Source organism: Squalius cephalus (assembly GCF_949319135.1).
Source record: "Squalius cephalus genome assembly, chromosome: 13".
NCBI lineage: Eukaryota > Metazoa > Chordata > Actinopteri > Cypriniformes > Leuciscidae > Squalius > Squalius cephalus.
Window position 1 is genome coordinate 28,106,445 of NC_137134.1, and position 27,415 is coordinate 28,133,859.

Sequence of the window (27,415 nt, forward strand, 5' to 3'; positions counted from 1 at the left end):
GATTACAACGACCATCATTTGAAGTGTCACACAGTTCTGAAATTATCGTACATTATAGGATTTTTTCCATTATTGATCGTACATCGTACAGAGGTCAAAATTATCGTACAAATACGATAATTATCGTACATCTGGCAACACTGGATGGAGTAGATCGAGTCCATCAACACCCCCAGAGCTTCACAGTCCTATAGATCGTCATGAGTCAACATTTCTTTCAGTAACATTAGACAGTTTTGATTTAAATGCTGTTTAATGTTGATGATCACGTTATTTTACATATGCATGTGATTACATATAATATCGCTTGTTTCTGCATCTTCCTCGCATGTGTTTTGATCAGGACATTCAGTAATCTTTCAGAAGATGTATAATAGCGCCCCCTACCGAATAACAGTGAAAACCCGGACAGCTGAAAAATTCTGTCTCTGGCGGGGAAAGAGTTAACACCATCTTTCCTTTTATTGTTTAAGAAACAAACTTACTTTTTACCAAATGTTTTAACACTTGCTTTGATATTTTGTGGCCAATTAAATAATATTCAGACATTTGTAAGTGTGACTAAAGTGGCCAAACACTTTTAGGGCTACTGTATGAATACATGATTGTTTATGTGTGCATGAAGGTGTGACTGAACATGAATGTATGTGGCGAATCTTTCATCATTTGCGCGATATTGCTGGTCTGTTTCTGGACGAAAACTTCCCAGGATCAAGAATGTAACAAACCAAAGAGTTTGTATTGCTAGGCGGACCGGACCGATCACTCGTACGACATACCAGTATTCTAGTTGTGCGTGCGTGTGTGTGCATGTATGTACGTGTGTTTGTTCGTGTGAGACTGTTATTCTTCTGTCTTTATTTTGATTGTTAATGAAAATTTAACTGTGCATTTAACAAATTATTATTGTTTATTTGAATTCTGTACTTGCGAGACGTATTTGTTAATGTCGCGAACTTCATATCAAAGCACAAATAAGACCACCGAAATGTAAAGGTGATGTTAAAGAATGATAAAATATTCTTATCAGTGTTATCATGATAATCAGCAGATTCATTATTACTCTGTTAAACTTTGCTTTGTTTTGTTTTTTTTACTACAAACATACATATTGCCTGATAGTGCAGTCGGCAGATAATAGGCTGTTCTATTTATCTATGAAGGAATAATAAATATCATTCATAATTTTACTAACGTCTCACTGTTATTTCATTCAGATTTTGGGGTGGATGTCAAATGATTGTTCAAGTTTAACATCAGATAATAATCATAATTGTTCAGGATTCATTTATGTTTGTGAATTATACTAGACTGCAACCTCACTTTAGCCATGATGCTTTAGATTCAAAAGCGGAGAAGCACTTTCACAGTTTTTTAGTACAGTATTTCGCTTACTTAAGCAGAAGAACGCAGACCTTCAAGAACTGTTAGCAAAACCGGACATCATGGAAATTATTCAGCTGCCGGATACTTTAAAAAAAAAAAATTTAATAAAAATGGTTTTGAATTACAAGTAGTTCCCAATTCCCAGGCTTAATGTTCACTTACCTCAAAACTATTCATGAATTCAAACAGCAGGTAGAATTAATTTTGAACCTGCATTATGGAAAGTAGAAACAGGAAGATGAAAGATGAAGGTAATGTTCATGGGCATCAGACGGTATCAGGATACAGTTTACGAGTGGATGAGCTGAAAGATCAAACCCAAGAGGAATAAGAGAAACATCCAAGCGTGAGACATCCATCAAGATCATCAGAGGACTCTACTCAGGAAGATGCGTATTAAAGTAGCACACTGGCATCAGAACCGTGATTTAATATAAACAACAGACTGCAGTTTCCAATGTCACCCGCAAGGACTGGATCGGTCCTCGTGGTGGTCCAGCATATGCTCTGTTTGTTTAAAGGAAGTGGAGAACATCGCACATGATTGATGAATGTCATTTCCTGCTGTGGTCTCCGCGCTGAAGTGCAGATGCAGGGAAGACTGCCAACGACACAACCGGCAGCGCATCCTGATGAGGGTCCTGTAGTGGAACACTAGTGTCTTTGAGACGTTCCTCCTTGTCCTCCAAATGCATCAAATACATGCATTCTGAAAGATGCATTTATTCTTGCTTCACCACAGCTGCTGCTCTCGTGAATGCACAATTTGTTTGCTTTAGAACCAATATCCTTTAAGGCTGCATCAAATTCACATCCTTAAGAGTAGATTTCGTACATCATACATTAAAATGGAATGGTAAATGGACTGCATTTATATAGTGCTTTCACAGACCTATGGCCACCAAAGCGCTTTACATATTGCCTCACATTCACCCATTCATATACCGACGGCGGTGTCAGCCATGCAAGGCGCCATCCAGCTCGTCGGAAGCATCTGGGGTTAGGTGTCTTGCTCATGGACACCTCGACACTTGGCCAGGTGGAACCAGGGATTGAACCACCAACCTTACAGTTTGTAGACAACCTACATGAACCACTGAGCCACTGCCGCCCTGCCCTTAAAAAATAATATGCTAAAGAAATCCTTGTACAACTAATATCTAAGAATACCATAGTCCAAAAAAGCCATGGTTCCAAGTCCATAAAAACACATTCTCTCCAATGTGGAACAACAGTGCCTTCCTCTAGGCGAAATGTCACAGGCTTTATAATTTGTGATAGAAATGTCTACATAATTGAGTAGACTGACACTAATGTCCTTGTCACCTGATTGGTGCTACGTTCCTATAAAGCATGATCGCATTAGCTGTGTCACTTAATTTTTCAGATCATCTGAAACTGGGATTTGGAAGTACCCTACAAGCCTCATCTCACTGGTACTCACTCATCGAAAATGAGTTACTATTCATTTCCCATAATGCAACTGTCTGGAGTTTCTGCCCTTGTGCCATTTTATCCTGTCAGATCTCGTGGCGCAATTAGAAGCTGCAGCCGTTTTTCACTGATAAGCGTGTCATCACGCTCTTTGAGAGGATTAATAATAACCCCAGAGACTCGCGCTGTTTAACCGGGTCGACTGGAGAGGCCTTCATTTGCATTCATACCAGTTTTGCATATATCCATCAGATTTAGGAGGTCCAGCATCTTGAAGCATCTGTCACCAACTGCACATCAGATTCATCAATAATCAATTTGTGGAGAAGGACGCTGCGATATCATGACTGGCTTCAAGATGATAAAACTAAAAATTATCGCTTTGTTTACAGGCAGCAACATTTTTACTTTGTATGTCTTAGCACTAGTAGCCCTGCATCATCCCTGGGATGGTGTGAAGGAGAGTATAAGTTACTCACAGTTGAGTGAATTGAATCTGCCCTGACATAAAAATATCTCTTATGTAATCTATAGCTCTATTATTCGATACGAGTGGGGAAAAAAATACATTACCAGGCCAGCAATAATGACCACCATTAATAACGGCTATTATTCTGAGGATAAACATTGATGGCACAATAACATCTATGAATGATGTGTTTTTCAGAAATGTTCTAATGTCACACATGAGAGCTGAGTGCGCTTATCTCGCAATTTGCACAAACAAATCATCTAGTAAAAAAAGGATTGTGGATCTGTCACAATAGTTTTATTGAGGTGTAGTGTGTGATTTATAGTTGTTTTCAATATACAGAATTAAATAACCAGATTATATCAGCTGGAATCTCATATTTTGTTTGAACATTGGGGGGGTTGAAGTTTGGGTCTGCACATTTTTCATGTGATCATGGAAATGTTGGGGGGGGGGGGGTGTAATGCATAGATGTAAATATTGGGGGGGGGGGGTATCTCCCCCCCCCCAACCGCCGCACAAACTACACCCCTGGCCTATGGCATGATATTCCTGGGCATGAAATCTGTTTCATTGAGTTTCAACTTTATTCACTTTAACACTGTTAGTAACCTTTTGTCAATCATTGAAAATGTTGCATATCTTATGAGAAATCTCCTGGCCTGTTGCCAGTAGAGAGGCTTCATTTTTTGACTGAAATGTAGATAGCTTTGACTCAACCCTTTGTTGAAACCAAGTGAGAGCTTTAACCGAAAATATTTACTTTGATTTTGGTGAATCTTGATAATAAATGGTCTGTTAAACAGCCATATGAAGGTATATTTGGGTGGGTGGCAAGCAGTCCACATGTTAGCCTATATAGTACAAACCCTCTCAGCATCCAAAGAAAACCTGCGAATGTTTTCTAATATCTGGTTCTCTCTGAATATGAAGGCTCAATAACAATAAAACATCCTCTTTTATCATTATAGAAGGGAGAATAAGCCTAATGAAGACCTTTTGCAACATAAACTGAAGGCGACTGAAATGTAAAGCCAACTCTTTGTTTTCTAATGAGATGAAGCAGACGTTCTGTTCCTGGTTCATATGTGCTGCAACTAATTGCACGAAATTATCTTGAGTTTATTCCTGTCAGCACAATGCAATTAATAAAACCTTTCAAGCGGCTGCGAACGGAAACATTCACGTTCATGATGACAAACATGCTCCGTGATAAACTGATCTGAAAGATACCCAGAAACTCGAAATATTAGGGAATTTGACAAATGTGTAAGGTCATTTTTTTTCTGTAGTCTCCATGGAAACATTTGACCAGTAATGCATCACACCTCATACACATATATTAGCACAGCAAATTAAGGAATTGATTTTAGAGTGCGCTAATGGGAAAGAGTTTAATGATATCATCAGAGTGTGTGTGACCAATGATGTGTGACTTACAGGAAGCTGCTCGGCCCTTTTAATCAACCGCAGTGAGAGCTTATGAACCACTTTGTGTGTGTATAAATCTGTGCATTAGGATGAAAGCCCAAAATGTCAAAATGAAGGACTTCTACTTCTACCTGGATCTAATCTTATTCTGATGCCCACTGAAGTGGACAGAAGCCATTTTAACTATTCAGAGTGTGGTGTTTCATTCATGTCACCACATAGATGGCGACCTTTGACCTTTTCTCGTAATTCTCTATATCTGTTTTGTTTTTATGTTTGTGTTTTTATTTATAACAACCAAAATGCATGAGGTTGACCAACGTGACGAAGCACCAAGTAATAAGAAAATGATGTTCATGCTTTATTTTGATATCAGAGTTGTTGTAAGCTCATGTAAACCTTATTTATGGGTGTTTGTCTCCCTCTTTTGGATATAATGTGAATTTATACACATCCATTTGGGCCAAATGCTCACTTTTGTATTATTCATTTTTGTTGTATAAAGTTTGTAGGCTATCTGTTTTTAATTACTTACAACCCAGGAGTCAATGTTTTTGGAGCCTACTTCCCTTACGAAAACTAACCATGGTTTTACTACAAAAAAAACCGAAAACATGGTTATTGTAAGACCATGGTAACCACAAATGAACGTGGTTTTGCTAAACTAACTAAAACTGTTGGTATACAAGTGAATCAAGTGATAATCAATTCGCCAAAAAACATGGTTACTACCATATAAACCATATAAGTCGACATTAAAGCCCTTCCTCGCTGTTAACCGCTATATCCATAAAATATCAAATATTTATTATTAATAAACAATCATATTATAAATAAAATACATTTTTATGATCATCTTCGTTATCTGATCAATATTTATATTAAAGAAGAATCTTCAGATGTCGTCAGTGAGAAGGCGGGATCTCTTCACATCTCGCGAGACTCCGTCAATGCTCATCGTTGGTGCTCTTCAACTCTCGCGATACTCGTTTATTTCACACCGGTGGTGCTCTTGTCTGTTTGCGGCTCGCGGAGAAGATGGCGGCGCGTAGTGGTTTTCAGCCTGCGACACCCGGAGGCGGCGGAGCTCCATTAGGACCCGGGCCACCAGTAGCCGGTGCAGGGCCCGGTATGGGTCCCGGAACGCCCTCAGGACGGATGGGACCCGGCGGCCCGCAGAACCATATGTATCGATCCCCGATGCCCGGATACCCGGTAAGGCGCGAGGAGAACAAAGAAGCAGCCGAACCTAAACGGAGGGGTTTTGTTTTAATGTTTGCATGTCGGATTCGTGTGTTTATTCAATGCACCAAACATTCTGAATCTTTTGAAATTAATTAAAAGTGTGCAAATCAGAATATTTTGTATTGATTTGCGCGCGCGCTGTGATAGGTCACTGCAAAGCATCAAACTTCATATGCTTCTGATTAATAAACCAGATGAGATTATTTTTTTAAGTTTAACTTCAAATGTACAAAAAGAAAAGCTCTCATCATTTGATTTTGATGATGTAAGGAGAGTCTCCGCATAAACACAGGGGTTTGTGTGTTGGTGGGGCCTACAAGAGCATCATCCAGATGGGTTTCGCTGCATTGATGGCCAGTGTGTTTATGTTGATGTTAATATAACGTACATTATATATTATGTATGCATGTTGTGTGCATGAAACGACCCGTGGAAATGCTTCTGTTTTGCGTTTTTCCAACTGAATACATTTGTTTTTTAATATACTATCAGCAAACAATTTAAAGGGATAGTTCACCCAAAATGTAAATTATCCCATACTTTACTTAACCTCAAGCCATCCTATGTGTAGCCTTTGACTTTATTCTTTCAGTCGCACACAATCAGAATTATATTATAAGATATTCCAGCTTTATAATGGGAGGGAATGATAACTTACCCTTCATTTTGAAGCCCCCAAAAAACACATCTATCCATAAAATGAATCCCTAAGGCTCACTTCTAAGATGGATGGATGTGCTTTTTTGGGCTTCAAAATGAAGGTATACTATTAACTCCCTTAATAAAGCTTGGAAGAGCCAGGATATTTTTCACCGATTTTGTTGTGGCTGAAAGAAGAAAGTCATACACACCTAGGATGGCTTCAGGGTGAAATATTTGGGTGAACTAGCCTAACTCCAAGTAAATAGTTTCATTGAAAAAAGAACATGAATTTGAGAATGAACATGTTCTCAGCATGATTTGACGTGTTCCTAAGAGCATATTAAGCTTCACTGACCATCTGTATAAAGAGTATGGTGATTAGCGACACTTATTTGACTAATTTTGCTTTATTGTGACTTAAGCTACTTTTTGGCCCACTAAAATGGTATTGTGTTGTTAATGAATTACAAACAATCGCCAATTTTACAATTAGTTTGAAATATGTGGAGAACTTGTGCTGACTGCGTCTTGCATTCAAGGATGGAAGGTTTTGTTTTGCTGTTTTTCTTCTTTGTGTACGTCCTTCAGTAAAACCTTGAATACTTTGGAGAAAAACATAGGCTATTTTTCTCATTTTTTCCCACAATAAATTTTTTTTGCAATATACATTCTCCACATGTTTGAGTTGAGATTCAAGGTTGTTTATTGATTCACTTAACCCTCTATGGTATGCATTGTGTTCTAACCATGAAATCTTTTTTCAAACAAGTTTCTATTACAGGAATTTGCTTCAATCATACAAATCAAAAAAGATTTGTTGGGGGGGGGGGGGGGGGGTAACTGGGAAACATTGCCATATGGCAACGCTGTTCCACAAAATGGTCAAAAAAGTTGTTTTTCTTAAAAAAAAAAAAAAAAAAAGGTAACTTTTTTTTCCTGTTTAAATGCACATTTATTTTAGAAATGTATAAATTTATATACTTGGAACTCATGCAAACCAAAAATAAGTAGATTCCTATCATTTAATTCCTGTCATTCCCAATCATTTGGCTAACTCATCCTCACTCTCATCACATGGAAGAGCTTACTCTGCACTCTTCTCATTGCCCTTCCCGTAAAATATTGCTGTATTCATTTTCTGAAAAGAAGAAATCAATTAGTTTTTTATATATAAATACAACTTTACTACAATAAACACCTCAAATAAATAATTAACTGCAATCATAATGTTGATGCTGCAATGCAATCTATAAAAAATCCCAATGGGGACATTACTGCAATTCCACTGTGGTACAGCGTTGCCATATGGAAAAATGTATATTTTCAAAATTTTCTTGTCAAAGATGCTATTAAAAATCCCCCTTGAGAAGAGATGTTTAGAAATGAGGTTAATAGAGCAATTTTTGGAGCGCTTCAACAGGTGATGAGGGTGACGGTGGGAACGAGAGTTTTGGAGGGACATTCAATTGTCATGTGACTTAAAAACAGCACATCATTGGCTATCTTAAGGCCTGCCTTTTAATTCCCATGGTGCAATATGTTGTATGTTTTTCTGAATAACAAGGAAATTAGTATAAATTAATTGTTGCCATACGGCAAAGCAGTGCCATAAAGGGTTAAAGCAGGAATAAACACACTGCAGAGGAATGATATGAGCATTTTAATTTGCACTTGATAAATTGTCCTAAAATGGACTCGACAGCTTGTGCACTTTTAAGTGCCCTTTTCCAGCATAAATAAACTCCAGTGTTCCGCTCTTGACATTTACAACAAGAGGTAAACCGTCTGAGAGAACACATGAGAAATGCTACATTTTCACATAGGGGCAATTCCACGCAAAACTGTCACATCCATAACGCCAGCACAATGCCATTGTATTTAGTTGGCGTTATGGATGTGACAGTTTTGTGTGGAATTGCCCATAGGGGTTTCCCGTTGTTACCCCAATACAAAATCCACTTGTTTAACATTCAAGTGAAATTACATTGAAATAGCATTTCATGGTCTTCGCCCATTCGGATAACTGTCCTTCATTCCTACATTTTCAGAGACCAGGAATGCCTCCAGCCAGCCGTATGACCCCTCAGGGACCCTCCATGGGGCCTCCAGGTTACGGGGCCAGTCCTGTGTCCCGCCCCGGCATGCCAGTCATGGATCCGTCCCGCAAGCGACCGGCGCCAAATCAGATCCAGCAGGTCCAGCAACAGAATCGCAACCAACAGTAAGTCCAGTTAACACCTCAATTTGATTGATTAAACCTAATGATTTTGTTAGTAAGTAACTGAAATCACTTGAAGTGCTTAATTGGACTCATTGCTCTTCTTAATTGTGCTGTTTTTCATTGTAGTGCCAAGAAGAAGAAAATGGCAGATAAAATCCTACCTCAAAGAGTAAGTAGCCATGAAATCTGTTATGTTTAACTCATCTAATAAGTCTGAATGGTCTTAAACCATTCAAGATGTAAAACTAGTGGCATAATTTGTGCAGTACAAGTGCTTGATAAACACCAGGTTGTTTGCAAAACTCATTTGGCTTGCTTTTTTTTTTTCTGTATACTTTTTCTATCCATGCAAATAAGAAAACAACCTTTGCATCAGATTGCTATAAGAAATTGAGCTAAAAAATGGAATAACTAAAGATGTGGCTGATTGTGATAAAAACAGCTCGATATGGTTTAAAAAGCGGTTTCTTTGTCTTGATTTTAGATCAGAGAACTTGTTCCTGAGTCTCAGGCGTACATGGACCTGCTGGCGTTTGAGAGGAAGCTTGACCAGACCATCATGCGCAAACGACTCGATATTCAAGAAGCTCTCAAGAGACCCATCAAGGTACATGCAGATTATTTACCACCGTTGTTCTGGATATATTTTGATCATTTGACTTCTTTAGAAGAACAAAAAATGCGGCTGTGCTTCCATCATTTATGTGCTTGAACTACATTTGATTGAAAGGTGTCACTCAACATCTGTTTGTTCTGTGCAGCAAAAAAGAAAGCTACGGATATTTATTTCCAACACCTTCAATCCTGCCAAACCGGATGCAGAGGACGGCGAGGGTACCGTTGCATCTTGGGAGCTGCGTGTGGAGGGACGACTTCTTGAAGACGTAAGCGAGGCTCTTTATTGACATTGTAGAAGTACAAGGTTATTTCTGAAAACTCTTAATGTTTATTTCTCCTCCTTAGACTGCTGTGTCCAAGTATGAAGCCACCAAGCAGAAGAGGAAGTTTTCTTCTTTTTTCAAGTCTTTAGTGATCGAGTTGGATAAAGACTTATATGGACCTGACAATCATTTGGTGGAGGTGAGAGGCAGAATAGTGCATTTCTCAACTGTAGTACTTACTGCACTGATTTACTGTCCACTAGATCCAATTTGTTGTCACTTTTGTGCCAATTGTCAGTTATTGAAGTGTCTTTGTCTTGATTTCAGTGGCACCGAACAGCCACGACTCAGGAGACCGACGGATTTCAGGTGAAGAGGCCCGGAGATGTTGGGGTCCGCTGTACTGTACTGCTCATGCTGGACTACCAGGTGATGACAAACACGTATTGTGTACTAAGTATGCTATTCCAAGCACACCCTTGTTGATCCTGAGAAACCACCAGCAGGTGGTGCCACCCCACATTCATAAATGTCTCTACAGGATGATATTTTCTTTAGATTTCCTTTTCATTCAGTATTTTGTTTTGAGTAAATGTGACTAATGGGACAAATCGATCTCTTTCAAGCCCCCTCAGTTTAAGTTGGACCCCAGGCTGGCCCGGTTGCTGGGGATCCACACTCAGACCCGACCCGTGATCATTCAGGCTCTGTGGCAGTACGTGAAGACCCACAAACTCCAGGACCCTCATGAACGAGAGTTCATCAATTGTGACAAATACCTCCAGCAGGTAACAAAGGCTGTGGAGTTTGTCTTTTGATGCTTTTAACAATGTAATCATAAAATGTGAATGTAGTCTTATACTGGAAATGCCCACTTAGGAAAATTGACCATCTGAGCCAATGGAAAGCTTCAAATAGTTATTTGAAAATGCAATGCATTTTCATGAAAAGAATAAAAGAAATGAATGAAAATGAATGTACAATTTGTATGACTTCAGGATGTTGTACAAAAGCTAGTCGTTTGCAGTTGAACTTATTTCTGTTCAATATGCGTTTGATTGGATCAAGTTGTATAAATGCCTCTAAACAGGATAGTATCTGCAATCCTGATGCTTCAAATCTATTTTAAGGAATTATGGTTGGTTATTCTAGTTCTTCTAAACACAGAGGATGACCTTTTATTGTCACATTTGTCAGATAGTAAATATCATCAGATATCATCTTTTCGAAAGAAAGATGAATTTCTGATCCTGATGGTTTTCGAACAGTTTCTAAAGCAGGGGTACTCAAGTTCAGATGCCAAGGGGGCCACATATAAACCATATTAAATGTGAAGGGCCACAAATTACAACTTGCATCGTAAAACTTTATTTATGACAATATTTACAGTTTTTACCTATCTTGCTAGGTAAGTCTTGCTAGTCTTTGTTCTATTTAAAGTAATACTGAACACAAAATAAAAACTTTTTTTTTTTCAAAACGCTATAAATCCATAATTTTTTTTGTTTGTATTTTTTAAAAAGTCTTTTGTCTTTTATTTTTCGTGTTTGCATTTATGAGGAAAAAACAATGTTACGTGACAGTTCTCCATTACGGACGTGAGCGCTCTGAAAGCGGCACTAAAAGACTTTCAAACTTTCACAGAGACCTCAAACAGAAAGCACAAACCTTTCTTTAAAAATGGCGTTTATCGCGTTTTGGAAAAGAGCTCTTCATATATTATCTTTATATTTAAATATTTAACAATCATTAATTAGGTCTATAATATATATATAGGCTATTAGCCTACATCAAATGTTCAATTATTTATTATATGTTTTCTTTAGATGACATTATATAGGGTTGCTTTACAAATTTATAAGGCTATTATTATTAGCCTACTAATACTAGGCCAACTATTATCCCAGTAGGCTACATCTAACTTTTAAGTTTGTCAGAATTTGCTAAAAGCAGCTTTGATAAATTTTTCATGCGAGCCGTGCCCCGTTCCGAACTAAACTTCTGGTTATAACTGGAGGTTTTGCAAGAGTGTCGTGAACTCATTGACGTATTGACAGCTCTTAATTGTAATGGGAGCACTTTTTGCTACTGTTTATAACCCATTGACAATTTGAAAATAAGTTTTGTTTTTCATGCTGTTAGGAGGATCATCCGAATCAGCTGTGAAAGTGCGCAACTCTGAATGCACGAGCTATGCATAGCGCGCCGCACACACAAGTTGCCTGACACTTGTTTTACTATTGTTGTGCTTAGCAAGTTAATGGTACATTTTGGAGATATCAAGTAGCTATATAAAGTCTCACTAAACATTCCACACACATCACAATGACGATGATGAATGTTATTTTTTATTAATCGACCAACGGATTATCGACCGTCCGCAATATACATAGATATACGTAAATCACACTGTCTAATATTCGCGCAACTTTTGAGCTCAAATTATAAAAAAAAAAGTGCGTTCATCTTTTGCATGACGCGGGCCATACAATTAATGCCGATGGGCCGGATGCCGCCCGCGGACCGCCTGTTGAGTATCTGTGTTCTAAAGAATAACTGTCAGTTCTTCTCCTTCTAGATCTTTGAGACCCAGTTATTGTTGGTTCTCCTCGTTCTAGATATTTTAAACCCATTTATTGCTGGTTGTTTTTGTTCTACATCTTTGAAACTCAATAGTTGTAATTTCTCCTCGTTCTAGATCTTTGAAACCCAATAATTGCTGGTTCTCCTCATTTTCAGATCTTTGAAACCCAGAGGATGAAGTTCTCTGAGATCCCTCAGCGGCTGCATGCACTACTGATGCCCCCCGAGCCAATCATCATCAACCACGTCATAAGGTAACAGCCGCAATGTTATGTTACTCAAAATTTACTACTTCCTCATCTGTGATGCAACGTCTGAACATCCGTTTGTGTCTCAGCGTGGATCCCAACGACCAGAAGAAGACGGCGTGCTATGATATAGACGTGGAGGTGGACGACACCCTGAAGACCCAGATGAATTCTTTCCTGCTGTCCACTGCCAGTCAGCAGGAGATCGCAGGCCTCGACAACAAGGTACGAAAGTTTCGCATGTGGCCGAAAGCCTCCAAAGTTAGGTCTTTGTTCTGGTTGGATAAACATTCCTCAAAGTGTTCGGCACAGGGGAGACCGCTTCTGTTCTCGTTCACTCTGAAGATCAGCGCTGTTGCTTTGTGGCACATCCTGTGCTTGTCCTCTGCATATCAAAGTGACTCTTGGCAACACGCAGGTCTGAATGTTTTCGAGCGGTTATATGGCGGATAAAAGACAGGGAGTGGTCCAGGAAAAAGAGTCCTGGTTTCCATCAGCTCTGTCATGTTTAATTTTAATATCCCTCTCTGTTTGCCGAGTCTTTAGTAGTCTAGTAACCACTTCAGGGACAGCAACCGGACTCACCGTGGTTACATTGTTGCCACGGTTACTCCATGCTTGATGTAATCATGGTTTTCAGCTTGAGTGATTGCGAATTGGTTCAGTCAGTAAGATAAATTCGCTGTGAGTGAAAGTTCACTTCCTTTAATTTCCTCTTTGAAAGTTTATACAGCCCAACATTTATGTAAAGAGTTTTAATGTTGATTTTGTTAATTTGCGTTATATATTGGAATGATATTGGTCGCCTTGCTCTATAAATACAGGTATCAGGCATTGGGAAAACCCATATTGGCAACCACTAGTTTTTATAAGCTTTGATTTCTTATCGGATTTAACTAAATTGTGCTGTGAACTTTCGCACATACATTTTTTTGTTGTTGTTGTTCCCCTTTGACCCAGTTTGCTCACCAGTCAGTTTGCAACAGTCTAAATCTCTGTCCTTCACAAGTCACTGGATGAACTTTGTGTTCTGTGACATTTTGTGTTGATGAAAAATCAGACTACAATAAAACCTCAATGTTAGGCAAGACTGAGTGTGATTGCTCTTATACTGCCGTTCAATAACAAAGTTCACATTAGACTACACATCCAAAGTAGTGAAGCAGAACTGTTGTTTAATTAAAATGTTAAATATGATCCCTCACACATGTTTGCTTGTTCCCTTAGATCCATGAGACCATTGAAACCATTAACCAGCTGAAGACTCAAAGGGAGTTCATGTTGAGCTTCGCACGAGACCCGCAGGGCTTCATCAATGACTGGCTCCAGTCGCAGTGCAGAGACTTGAAGGTGAGAACAAATACTGTGTGCTTCACATTACCATACTTTTTTGGTCCTGGTAGTATGATAATACCATGCTTTTGAGGACATGTGAAGTTGGAAGTTCCAGTTTATTTCATACATCCTGCAGGGTTCATAAATGCTAAATTTGCTAGTCGGAAGAGGTTGTTTAACCTTCGCCCTGAGCTGTAGTCTTTCTCCATCTGTATGTTTGCTCAGCTCAGTGTTGGTTAGTGGACTGACTGGACTTGTAATGACTTTGGGGGTTGGGAAGGTGTTTCAGAGGCAATTGTATGGGATGCTGAATTTCTAAAAGTCTAGGGAAAATAAAGCTTGGATCCATTTGCTCAACGCAATTTATCAGTCTAAAAATGCACCATCTGTTGGAAAGCAGTTGCATGTATTTCCTAGGGATTGAATATTGCGACAAGTTTCTGAAAGTTGGTTGCTCCAGACAAAAGTCATTAATCAGTAACCGCTGCATCTTATTCTGCTGATGTCTGAATCCTGTGTCCTTGCAGACGATGACGGATGTGGTAGGAAACCCGGAGGAGGAGAGGAGAGCCGAGTTCTACTTCCAGCCTTGGGCTCAGGAGGCCGTGTGCCGTTATTTCTATTCAAAGGTGACGCTTTACAATGCAGTTTTCTTATTTAGCCACTGTGAAATATTGTTTGAAATCTCAAAGCTTACATGAAACATCGCTCTCCTTTTATTAACATTTCTCACATTCTCGTTCTCTCAGGTTCAGCAAAGGAGACAGGAGCTGGAACAGGCTCTTGGCATTCGAAACACATAAGCAAGCTTCCGGCTGCTACGACACAGGACCGGAGGGGTTTCTGGGTAGTGAATTTCCTGCTGCTCTGTACTGCAGATGCTGATCACTACAGTTATATTACAGTTTATCTTGTGCTGTCCTGCTGTAGCTGCCCAGGAATGACCCCTCATACAGAAATGACCTTATTTTTGTTGTGACTCTGAACTAACACCCCTTGAAATTGTGCTGTCACCCTTGCTTTTACCTGATTTGAAATGCTGTCATTTTGGAAAATGTAGTTTTCTGACCAAACTGACAGACTTTGTTGGATATTTTTTTATTAATAACATAACTAAGTTCCAAACAGAAGTCATGTGGATGCTCTTAGACATGCTAATGTTTGAGCCCATTTTCCGTTGTCCTTATTAGCAAATCAACAACAGTTACTTTTTGGAGGGGTCGTTGTTTGTTATTTTCAAAATTATCGATATTGTCTTTGATTATTTTAATGTTCTCATAATATGAACTTAATGAAGATCTAGTCTAGTTAAGCATAGATGACGGATAATGATGTAGTTTAGTACCTCAGCTTTGTGAATTATTCGGAGGAAGTTCCTTGAACATGTCCGTTGGCGTTGAAGGCTCACTGATTAACGTTTTCTGCAATGCTCAGTAAATAAGACTTTTTCAGAACTCATCTGTTTAATAGTCGTTTTAGATTCACAAGATTAGGTGTGCTGCTGATTGACCTGTATGATTATAGATCTTTCGGTCACAAGCTTCATCCTGAACTGTAAAGTACTTCCACTCCAACCTCTCTGTGATATGTATTAATATATTTGGAGAATTGCCTTCATGGTTTAATGGTTGATTTTGATTCATTTGTATCACTATAGTCGACTTGTCAGTCTGAAAGAACATGAAAAACCTGCCAATGCAAGTACTAACTGGCCATGGCAACCCACATAACATGTCTGGGAAAACTGTCAAGTGTTTTAATATTTCATAGATGCGCTGCAAATAGGCCATGGGTTCTTCCACTCAAGTAATTCAAAGCGTTTAGAAGTCAAGTGCTAAAGACTTTAACATTTTTTGTAGTTTAAGTTTTAACTATATTTTGTTGTTTTTCCTAAAGTCATGCATTTGCTTTGATTTTATATCTTTACAATCTTGTTTTTTGTTATTTTCTTTAATGGACCAAATGTTGTATTTCTCTATTAGCCATATGTGTTATAATAAAGATTATCTTGTATTGATGCTCACATCAGTGTCAAGTGTAATTCGCTGCACTCTCAATCTTTTTCCTGAGGTGATGCAATATACGAAATCAAATATGATTTATAATATAGGAGCTTTGTCTTTTGGTACACTAAAGACCTTTTGAATGCAAAAATTGTGATGGTCATTCAACTAAAGTAAATTAATTACTAAAATGATGTGTAAATTTCATCTGTCGATGTTATAGTCAAACGTAGCAATTGCTAATATCCACTGAGGAACTTTTGGCGCACCTAAATCTTAAATTTCTGAAACATTTCACCACAAACATGTCCAATATAGCCTTTAAAAGGAAACATTTATATTTTGATTATAAAATAGAGCAGTTCTTAATGATAATATGCCTACTTGCGTCTCGTCGAAATGTTGCTGTGTTTACCTCAGGAGTCTCGCGAGTGTCTGTTTTGTGTGAGGTCCCGTATTTAATCGAGTTTTGAGATTACGAAAATGTTAACAAACGCTGTTGACACGTTTCTTGTGTAATAGATAATTAGCTTAACCTTTGCAGTTTCAAGTCTTATCCAGGTTTTAAACTTAACCTCATTTAAAAACCTGCGAAATTCCCAACCAATACGATTGATAATAGTTTATAATAATAAATCATCGGATCATTTTGTCAGTGGTCAGTCCTGCCTTGATGTTGTATGAGAAGAAATGAGCCAATGCGCGTTAAGGGGAGTGAGGCGCGTTCACGGGCTATTTAAAAGCGCGCCCACAGGATTCGCTCCGGTCCGTCAGCGGCTCTCAAACACACCGAAGTCCTTCAGCCAGTCCAGCCGGGGCAGACGCGCAGAATGGCGGCCAAGAAACTCTGCATTATCGGCTCTGGCAACTGGTGCGTGACATTTACACAGCGTGATTGTTTTACACTGCCTTTTGCTGTTTCGTGTCTTACAGTAATAATGCAAACCTCCTGGGGTTTTTTTTTTGGCTGAAGTATATTTGTAAGCAGCCTGTTTGTATTTCTATTTTAGGAAGTTTATTAAATGCGGTATATGTTACAGGGCTTCCCTCAGCGTATATCAAGTGTAAACCAGGAACGCTTAACGTAATATTTCAGTAATATTATTAGCAGAGAGGTTATGTTGGACTTTAGATTTCGAGAATTATATTATATTGTCTAATAATATATAGTTTTATATAGGCTATAATGTATTTATTGTATAATGTCCACAATGTGCATTGTTTGGCTTGCTGTAGTTGCTGAGGCAATATTTGCTGAGTAATGATTGACCCGGTGTCCAGTAAAGCTAAACAAAAGGCAGCAGTTTTATTTTTCTGACCCATAAACTTCAGCCTGTTGGCCTTGCAGATACTGATGCAAAGCTATAATAAGATATGCACGGGATTATTATTATCCATAATTAGTATCTTAATTGCATGATTTCATGCTTCCAGTGCTTGTTTTTTTTGTTTTTTAACTATTGCAGCCACAAATAAAAAAATTTAATACTATGGTATTACTATAATAGTAGTTCCCAAAAACCAATGGTAAATAGTACAATAATGTTTACCACTTCAGCACCTGACACCTGTTGCAACAAATTTAAGAGCTGTTCTGTGGTTTTAGAGAATGTGTTACAGTAATTCTTCTGTTAATGAAGCCCTCAGTAGACGTGCAGCTGTCATTACAGATCCAGCATCAGTATTGAGCGCTAGCTTATCCATTACAGTTTATCTGTAATGTTAAAGCAAAGGTCTTTCATTTCCTCAGGGGTTCTGCCATTGCCAAGATAGTGGGCGCCAATGCAGCAAAATACAACACGTTTGACAGCACGGTGAACATGTGGGTGTTTGAGGAGATGATCAACGGACGCAAACTTACCGAAATCATCAACACCGAACACGAGAATGTCAAATACCTGCCCGGACACCAGCTGCCACCCAATGTGGTGAGAACGCAAAGCGTCTCCAAAATCCTTGAACTCTGCCATTATTGCCATTTACATTACAACAATGACTTCTCTGGAAATTTGCCAATTATACAGTGAAGCTGCATGAGAAGTTAAGATATGAAATAAACAACAAACTTGAAAAATAATGGAAAAAATCGAGCACAAAAGTAGTCTTTGATGAAGAAAAGTTGAATAAACCCAGTGATAAATTCTTCAGGTGGCGGTTCCAGAGCTGTTGGATGCAGTCAAGGGCGCAGATATCCTCATCTTTGTCATTCCACACCAGTTTGTGGCCCGAGTCTGTGAGACCATCAAGGGTCACATCAAGACAGACGCTGTGGGAATGTCCCTCATAAAGGTGAGTTTTCTTATATGCATTTCTTACTCTATGAAGTTTACTTTGAGTTTGTATGTGGACCTACAGCACTTCTATATCACTGTGTGTTTCGTAAGGGTGTGGATGAGGGTCCTGACGGGCTGAAACTGATCTCTGATGTCATTAGTGAAAAACTAGGCATCACCATGACCGTGCTGATGGGAGCCAATCTGGCCAATGAGGTCGCTGACGAGAAATTCTGTGAAACTACCATCGGTAAGTACACAGAAATGGAAAAATTGACTGTAGCTCTTACACTGTCAGTGTTGTGGGTAACGCGTTACAAAGTAACGCGTACTCTAATTGCCTTTTTCGTGAAATGTGTAACTTAACGCGTTAGTTTCTTGCGTTAAGTAATCAGTAACTTCGTTATTTTTTTTTAAAAGTAATCCGTTATTTTAAGGAAAGGAAAATCCCGACTGCAGCCTGCTTTTTGTCAGACAGTAGGCTTAGGTCTACTGTGCCACCTGCGGATGTATCAGCGGAGCCGAAGCGCTGTGATCGTAAATGGCTGTGACACGTCAGTGCCCTGCGCCTGACCGTGTGTGTGTGTGGGTTTTTTTTCGAACTACCGGCAAGATTGCAGAGAGGACAGCGTTTGGATTATGGAAGTACGCACATGATTTTCAATTTGTCAACGAAAAGGAAAAGAACATAACGGTAAAATGCACACTCTGCGTTGGTGAAAAGCTTCTGTCGACCGCCAAAAATTTTATTCGGTTTGTAATCATTTTTGTTTGACAGGCAGCTGTTAATTTCTGTTAGATCGTTGACTGGTTGTTCATTTCTAAATGGATTTGAATCTGCAAGCCTGTTTACCTCAGGTTGTGTTTACAAGTAAGCACACTTGATGCACTTTGATAACTGCATTAGAGTTAAAGAAAAAATCAGGAGTTATCTTGTATGGTGCTCATATACAGTAGCCTAGCCTAGGCTACCCGGGTTGGGTAGGTGCGAATTTTGATTAATATGTTCTGTGATAATAAATAAATAAAACGCCATGTGGAATAATAGCCTATTGCTGACTGTCTTTCCTGTTATTGTTATCCTGCAGTGTTAATTTAGTCGGATGACTGACGTTATTCATTGTCAGGAGTCACGACTTCTAGGTGCATTTAAAGGGGCCGGGGGCTGTGTCTGTCATGTGTGAGCCGCTGCAAACGGCTTTTAATTTTTGGTAACGCATGAGTACTCTAACGCGTTACTTTTATGAATAGATAACGCTGTAACGTAACTGATTACTTTTAATTGATGGTAACGTTGTAACCTAATTAACTACTTTCCAAAGTAACTATACCCAACACTGTACACTGTTAATAATATATGTATTATAATTTTTTCTTGATTATTTAATATTCAAATGTTGTATATAATATGGATGACACCCCGAAAAGGACACGGAGAAGGAAAAAATACAAGATGGGAGGAAAAATTTAGATGTTTTGCGTTCCCCCGAGAAACTTTGCATTTACTTGAAAATAACACAAACATTTCTCTGGGGAACACAAAGGTTTTGCCAGCGAATGCAAAGGTTTTGCGAGGGGACGCAAAGGTTTTGTGAGCGAATGCAAAGTTTTCGGAGGAACACAGAGGTTTTTGCGAGGGAACACACAATTTATCGGGAAACAGAGGTTTTGAAACTGAATAAAAAGGTTTTGAGAGGGAATGCAAAGTTTCTCGGAGGAACACAAAGGTTTTTGCGAGCGAACGCAAAGTTTTCGGAGGAACATGAAGGTTTTTGCGAGCGAACCTAAAGTTTCTCGGACGAACTCAAAGGTTTTGTGAGCGAACACAGTTTCTCAGGGGAACGCAAAGGTATTGCGAGGGAACTAAAATTTTCTCGGGGGAATTCAAAGGTATTGTGAGGGAACTCAAATTTTCTCGGGGGAACACAAAGATTTTGCAAAGGAACATAAAGGTTTTGCGAGGGAACGCAAAATTTCTCGGGGGGAAAGCAGAGGTTTTGCAACTGAACACAAAGTTTCTCGGGGGAACAAAGGTTTTGCGGACGAATGCAAATTTTCTCAGGGAAACACAAAAGCATTGCATTTTTTTTCCTCCCGTCTCTTTAGACATCACCATGTCACTTTAGGGGCTCCATAATATGGACATATTAAATGTTGGATATCATTTTGACCAGATGTTTTTATTTCAAAACATTTTATAAACAAACATGTGTTTTAGTCTACATAGGTATTTAAAATTGACAATTATTCACATTTTACAGATTTTCGTCATTACCCTGACAAGACCCAAAAATGTTGCTGTAATGACTTTTAAATATCTTAAAATGAACTTCTTCTAAAGACTAAAATTGTTTTTAATGTCATTACAAACATCATTTAACAGTTTGTGTCCTTAAACATGAGTTCTAAATGCACTACCATTCAAAAGTTTTTTTTTATTTTTTTTTTACAAAATTGTATTCATTAAGGATTAAACTGATAGCGTATAGTGTTATGGTAATGATAGAGAAGGACAATGTGCCCAAATATGGTACTATAACTGTAGTGTATATATAATCAGCCACTTTTTTAAAAATAAATAATAATAATCTTGTTTTCAGGGTGTAAAAGCAAAGTTCACGGGCCGCTGCTGAAGGAACTGATGCAAACACAAAACTTCCGTGTGACGGTGGTGGAGGAGGCTGATGTTGTGGAGATCTGTGGAGCGTTAAAGGTAAACGTTCATCCATTCCTTCTACTACTGTTCCTGAAGCATTTAGCCATGTTGAAGTCGAGAAATGATTGTGTTTTATTGATGTGTGTTTATTGTAGAACATTGTCGCTGTGGGCGCTGGTTTCTGTGATGGTCTAAACTTCGGTGACAACACCAAGGCCGCTGTGATCCGCCTGGGTTTGATGGAGATGATCGCCTTCGCTCGGTTATTCTGCACAGCCAGTCCGGTTTCTCCCGCCACGTTTCTGGAGAGCTGTGGCGTCGCCGACCTCATCACCACCTGCTACGGAGGACGCAACCGCAAAATCGGAGAAGCGTTCGCTAAAACTGGAAAAGTATGTTTGATCCTCAGGTTTAAATGTTACCTTACTGTTCATTTGCATCATTAAATCTTTCTGTTCGTTGTCAGTCTATCGAGGAGCTTGAGAAGGAAATGCTGAACGGCCAGAAACTTCAAGGTCCGGCAACCGCAGCAGAAGTTCATCGGATCCTCAAACACAAAAACCTTGTGGAAAAGTAACTATACTTAGGTTTTTCACAGTATAGAAAGCATTTCTGTCTCTCTTTTATTGTTGATGTTCTGTTTCTCTACAGGTTTCCCTTGTTTAATGCGGTTTATCAGATCTGTTTCCACAATCATCCGGTCAAAGAGTTCATCACCTGCCTACAGAATCATCCAGAACACATGTAAATGTCCATTATGGCTGTTTTAGTTGTGTTTCAATAACTCCATAAGAGTGTCTAAATGTTGTAAATTATCAGTAGATAACATTTTATTTTGGGTAAAAAGCATTGTAAAGGAAGTTTGTCCTGTTTTAAAGTCCTACACTCTCGCAAAGTATTTTTTAACATTTCTTATTCTGTAATTTTGCAGCCAATAATGAGAAAGTGCCTTAAATGCTTGAGCCCTCAAAAAAAATTCTTCTTTTCTGGAAAACACAAAGAATTTCATGTAATATGTGTTCATGTAAGAAGTGCCATAAAAACATATTTCATTCACATTTTGTGTCTTGCATATGTAAGCAAGTTAGAAATGATTTGAGTTTGCTATCAGAAATGACTGGGGATGAAGCTAACATCGAATCCTTCAGTCCAGTGTGTCTCTGTACATTGATATCTCTTTCTAACAGACACGGTTGAATGTGACCTTTACTTTCTAAACTCTCTCTCTCTGACGCACAACATGTTCACCTTTAACATTTCAGGGGTTCAACCTTTGACCTTTTCTTGAGAGCAAGCCACTCCTTACAGAAGCACAAAATGAAGTATTTAAATTTTTAATGCTCGCAGACTCTCACTGCAGAACAGATCTTATTTACTGTACAACATATATATTAAAGAAAATTATGTCTTGCTTGATTTTACTGTTTTGATTTGTTGTTATAACCTTATCAGGTTGTGTTTTATTTAGTTTATTATTATTGGTTCTCTCAGTTCCTCATTGAGAACAGCAGAATCTATTTATAGCGCGCTCTGTCAGTAAAAGTAGTGCTATTTTTGGAAAGCTGATTTTCTGCTTTGGACACTAGAGAGCGATGATGTGCTTCAATGATGTGTTTTAATATTCAGTTCACGAGTTCACACTTACATACAATTAGAGGGAGTAAAGTTTAATGCGTATTTGGCGTGCTGTCCGGGGAGAGGGCTCCGAGCTCAGAGTTCAGCCCGAACCCAGAGTACTCCCCCCGTATGTAAATGGTTAGGGCTAGAAGTGTGGAGAAGGGGTGGTGGAGGGATGCTGCTAAACTGTTAATGGATTGAGGTGAGACTGCTGAATGTATCTCTTACCATTGACTGCTGAGTGCTCTTCACTTGTGTTACTTATCTGAACGTGCTCCTCCCGAACTGTGTTAATAAAACATCATTTAAATTCTCTAAGTAGCAATTTTCACTGCAAAAGTGGCACAGAAGTGGAATTTAATGCTGCTCACATGTGGCATAAATTTTTATTCACAGCTAATACAGCCTACTTTTTGATATGGGCTGAGGTGATTTTTGATTTTAGTCAGGCAATTTATGCTGCATTACATTTTTACACAGAACTGTTGGCAGCCTTAACCTATCTGTATCAAGATGCCTTAAAAGGAATAAAACAAGCAGAAAATGACAGTCAATCACATCGAAGGGTGGGATCGATATTTAACATTGATCAAAAATAATCAAAAGTCTTATTTTTGGTTCACTTATGTTGAGTGACTAAATAGGATTATAAAGGTTATTAAGGCTTAGATTATAAGAGCCTTTATGCATTTAACAGGATGTATTTAATACTTTTGAACAGGAGGATTATTATTATTATTATTTTTTTTCATTTAAAACTGGACTTCAGAAGATACACAGGCATAACGAATAATTAATAAAATAAATAATATTTTATCATTAACATTGAACATTTTGGATAGCCTACACCACATATCAATCCTTGATATCTGACTGTATTTAAAAATTATGAACGGCATATCAGCAGAGCAAGTTTCACAAGATAATAAAATCTAAAGGGAAAACAGAAGGAAGTATAACAGCAAGCTAAGATGCATCTCAATGTAGTGATATATAATATTATCATGTCTTCCCTGTTGCTTTATTGGAATGCCAGAAGCTTAATTGCTAATGGACAGGAGTTTGAAAAATATATTGCAGATATAAATCTCCTGATATCATCTGTATACAAGAAACATGGTTATGCCAGCCATTAGATTTTAAGATGAATGGCTAAGGTAATAAGGAAAGACATGATTAATGGTAGAGGTGGAGGATGTGTGACATTCATAACAGAAAATGTGATATACAGCTATGTAAATTATGAAAGTAATGCAGAGAGCATTTGTATAGAAATACTGGGTACACAGTGGGTGATCAGATTATTAAATTTTTATAATCCTTGTTCAGAATTAACAGTAGATATCCTGGGAAATGCCATGGGAAAAAAATGTCAAACAAAATTATTATACATGGGGATTTTAATGCTCACAATAGTATTTGAGGAATACAGATAAAAATGGAGAAATAATAGAAAAATTCATGGAAGAAAAATTTTATACTGTGTTTTAATGATGGCAATCCAACAAGAATAGACATAACAAGAGGTTGAATGTCATATCTGGATATCACAATAGTTTCATCAGGTAAATGTATTTGGTCAGTATCTAAGGTATTCAAATGTTATGTGAAGAACAATTTGATAATCTGTCAGCAGAGGGTAGTGTTGATCATAGATGGTAAAGTGGTGAATGGCATTTATTTTGCCTCTTGCTCATTTTAACCTCTTGTTATGTCCATTCTTGTCGATTTAAGCTTACTAGACAAGTCAAAAGAAGAATACAGGAAGCTAGGTTAATGCTATATTAAATAATACATTTAATTAAAATGTACAAATATTTAATGTAAGTCAAAAGGTTGAAATAGGTGTATATATTCCGAAATGTAAAACACAAATTAGTTTGAAGTTGCCCGATGATTTATCTGTGTACACTGCAGAGTATAGGACTACACTGGGTTGAACAAGTCAGACCAAACAGAGTAGTAATATGCTCAGATTCATTTTCAGCTTTAAAGGCACAATAAGTAGGTTTTTTTTTTTTTGCTTTAAAAATAGCAAAAATCAATATATCTATGTTATATATTTTTTTTAGTTGTGTACTTACATTATCCCGACTGTTTTCCAACAACTTTCAAACCAGGAGAAATTTGTAATTTAATTTGAAGACACGGACCGTTTCTTTATTTCCGTTTTGTCGCCCGTCAATGGCGTCATATCAGCGTTCTCCCTGGTTTCCGCTCGTACTGCCATAGTAACCAGAGCCCTCTGATAGTAACCAAGGCGACAGACGTGGACAACTGTGTAGTTCGTAATGTCTATCTGTTGTTTCGTTCAAACATTATGGACCATGGCAAGCATATCATGGACCATGGCAAGGACCATGGCGGCAAATGTTAGAATATGATCTGTATGTTGTTCTAATGTTGATCTAGCTTACTGCTAATCTCATACAGACAAACTAACATATACATTTCAACACATTCAAATGCAGTTTAGTGTGATAGTGTAATGTTAGACCAAGTGAAACAGCGCTGCGTTACAAGTTTAATTTGTCTAATAAACTGACCTGTGAGTAGTAATTCTGCACTTGTGTGTAAGTTAGTTCGGTAGAATGAAAAGTCCATATTCCTTTTATATCCGCGGGACTCGCGTCGCGTGTGGAGCTGATAGCTGTCTCTTAGCAATCCCAGGGTTGCCAACTTTTCAGTTTAGCTCGGAGTGAGACTTCTCCGACGGGGGGGGGGGGGGGGGGGGGATTGGGGAATATGACTGCAATCTCTAGAAAAAGCTAATAAATAATATTTCAATTCAAATTAATGTTTCATTATGTTTAATTGTAGTGTGATATAATGATAAATAATAAAACATTTTTAGCATCTAAGCACATCTAGGCACTTTTTTACACCTGGGGTGGGCGATATGGCAATAATATCACAATTTTTTTTTTTCCAGAAAAAATCACGATTTTATCATGATTCTTTTTCATGTTGGTTTTACTATTTTGCATGTGACTGAGCATTACAGCCAAACTAATGTCCCTATTTTAAAAACAAGCCTTATAACAAAATATAGGTAACAAAATATAAAATAAAAATGAATGGCAGACATTTAGGTCAAAGTGGCGAAGATAAAATCTTTGTTACTATTTTCTTTGTTATTAAAAATTAAGAACAGAGATACATATTACACATACACAACTTAATATACAAATGAAATAAACAGTGCTTTATTTTTTCAGCTATAGGTGTATTTAACAGTAGAATTGAAGAAAGTAATTAAATGGACAAATATGAAAATAAAACACAACAGACTTAAAGTTCTCAGTCAAGAGCAGTGAATGATTTCCTCTGTGTGTTTTGTTGTTTTATTAACATTAACGGCATAGTTCTCCCCCCAAAAAGTCATAATTACTCTCTTAAGTTGTTTTAAACCTGAATAAGTTTCTTTCTTCTGTTGAAAATAAACATTATTTGAAAGAATGTCAGTAACCAAACAGTAGATGTACCCCTGTGACTTCCATAGTATATTTTTTTCCTACTATGTATGTCAATGGGGACCAGCAACTGTTTGGTTTTGGGTGAACTATCTCTTTAAGAACAAGCGGCAGCATGTTTATTATTAGGGCTACTGTCTCTTTAAGAACTGCACGCGACGCGTCTAATATACACGCATGACAAGCAGATTTTAATTAATTTTCTCTGTTTGCTTTCACTTTAGACATAACCAACTTTGTTTATGTAAACTTTGTCTGTATTTGACAGTATTAGCGCAATATAAGACTCAAAAGATAACTTTTAGTCCAGTAACAGGCTTTTAGTGCATGTGCGCGTCGAGTGTACGCGCTCAGTAAAGCGCATATTTGAACAGCGCATCAGCAGCGAATGACATGTTTAACCGGCAAGGCTTTAAAGCACATGCAATTAATGAACTTTTGTGAACTGCAGTGTCCCGTTCCTCTGCGTTAACATTTGATGTGAATATACGTCGTGCTGCAGTGTAGCCTATAGAATATAGATGAAGGCACCGCAACTGATAAAATGCGCAGTTGTAAGACTTTCCCTCTCTGCCGTGCGTGCGCGCGCTATCGGTTGGACGACAGTCTCTGTCTCGCATGCGTGCTCGCTCTAGGTTCTGGGAGATTTTTAACTAATTTGCGCCATAACTAGTGGTCCATCCAGTAGTTAAGAGCCTGAATTGTTTATAGTAATTCTGAAATTTAGTGCACATGAGTGAAAAAAAAAATACAGCACAGAAGAATGTCTATTTTTGCGTGAGATTTCTTTGTTGAGCGTGAGAGCGTGAGATTGAGGCTGAATGCGTGACTGTCACGCGAGATGCTTGAGAGTTGGCAACCCTGCAATCCCGACCTGCTTCATATCACAGTCATGATAAAAACATTGATGTATTTACTCATCCATAAACATTATTAGACCGGTCGGCTTGACGTTGACGACAAGATCCATAATTCTTAGCAAATGTTGCGTCATCAAACTACGCCTTTGTTATTGTAAGAGGTTAGCGACCCCTAGCGACCCCATCCACATTTGTGAGGTTTTACAACTTAGAGGTGCCTGCTCTGCAGGCACAAGTCCTTTCTATCTAAGTGGGTGTTGGCCTCTAAAGAGCCCAAACCACTAGGTATCCCTTCTGTGGGCTCTGACACCTGTCCGCACTCCGTTGGACTTCTGACTTAAAGTTCTACTCTAAGCCTCAGGCCTTGCAGTCTCAGGCGGGAGTTCAGAGCAAAGTCGTCAGATTAAATAGCACAGCGTGATTGAATAGGGTTCCCATAGCGCAATATGAGTGAACCGTTTTCGAAAGGGAACGTAACCTCGGTTCCCTGAGAATAAAGGGAACGAGTATTGCGTAGACGGCCGTGCTATTAAGCTTCACGTCCAGGTACTGTCGCTTCAGTCGAATAAACCTGATGTCTATGGCGAAATGGGCCGCTTATATAGTCAGTAACTCCACCCATTTTGGCGGGCTCAGCTCGCTGGTGGTGGGATGC

General features: G+C 38.4%; 2 protein-coding genes across 2 annotated transcripts; both read left to right on the forward strand.

The window, feature by feature from the left end:
* The first annotated feature begins 5,709 nt into the window (after positions 1 to 5,709).
* Positions 5,710 to 15,901, forward strand: smarcd1 (SWI/SNF related BAF chromatin remodeling complex subunit D1). Its single transcript, XM_079890649.1, has 13 exons — positions 5,710 to 5,938; positions 8,659 to 8,831; positions 8,958 to 9,000; positions 9,316 to 9,438; positions 9,593 to 9,715; positions 9,795 to 9,911; positions 10,040 to 10,141; positions 10,339 to 10,500; positions 12,452 to 12,549; positions 12,633 to 12,768; positions 13,771 to 13,893; positions 14,406 to 14,507; positions 14,628 to 15,901. The coding sequence occupies exons 1-13, from the start codon at positions 5,762 to 5,764 to the stop codon at positions 14,679 to 14,681; spliced, it is 1,533 nt and encodes a 510-aa protein (XP_079746775.1). The 5' UTR covers positions 5,710 to 5,761; the 3' UTR covers positions 14,682 to 15,901.
* Positions 15,902 to 16,340: 439 nt separating this feature from the next.
* Positions 16,341 to 22,226, forward strand: gpd1b (glycerol-3-phosphate dehydrogenase 1b). Its single transcript, XM_079890667.1, has 8 exons — positions 16,341 to 16,752; positions 17,632 to 17,809; positions 18,030 to 18,170; positions 18,266 to 18,404; positions 20,755 to 20,867; positions 20,966 to 21,202; positions 21,277 to 21,383; positions 21,462 to 22,226. Exons 1-8 carry the CDS (start codon positions 16,712 to 16,714, stop codon positions 21,556 to 21,558), a joined length of 1,053 nt encoding a protein of 350 aa, XP_079746793.1. The 5' UTR covers positions 16,341 to 16,711; the 3' UTR covers positions 21,559 to 22,226.
* The last annotated feature ends 5,189 nt before the right edge of the window (positions 22,227 to 27,415 follow it).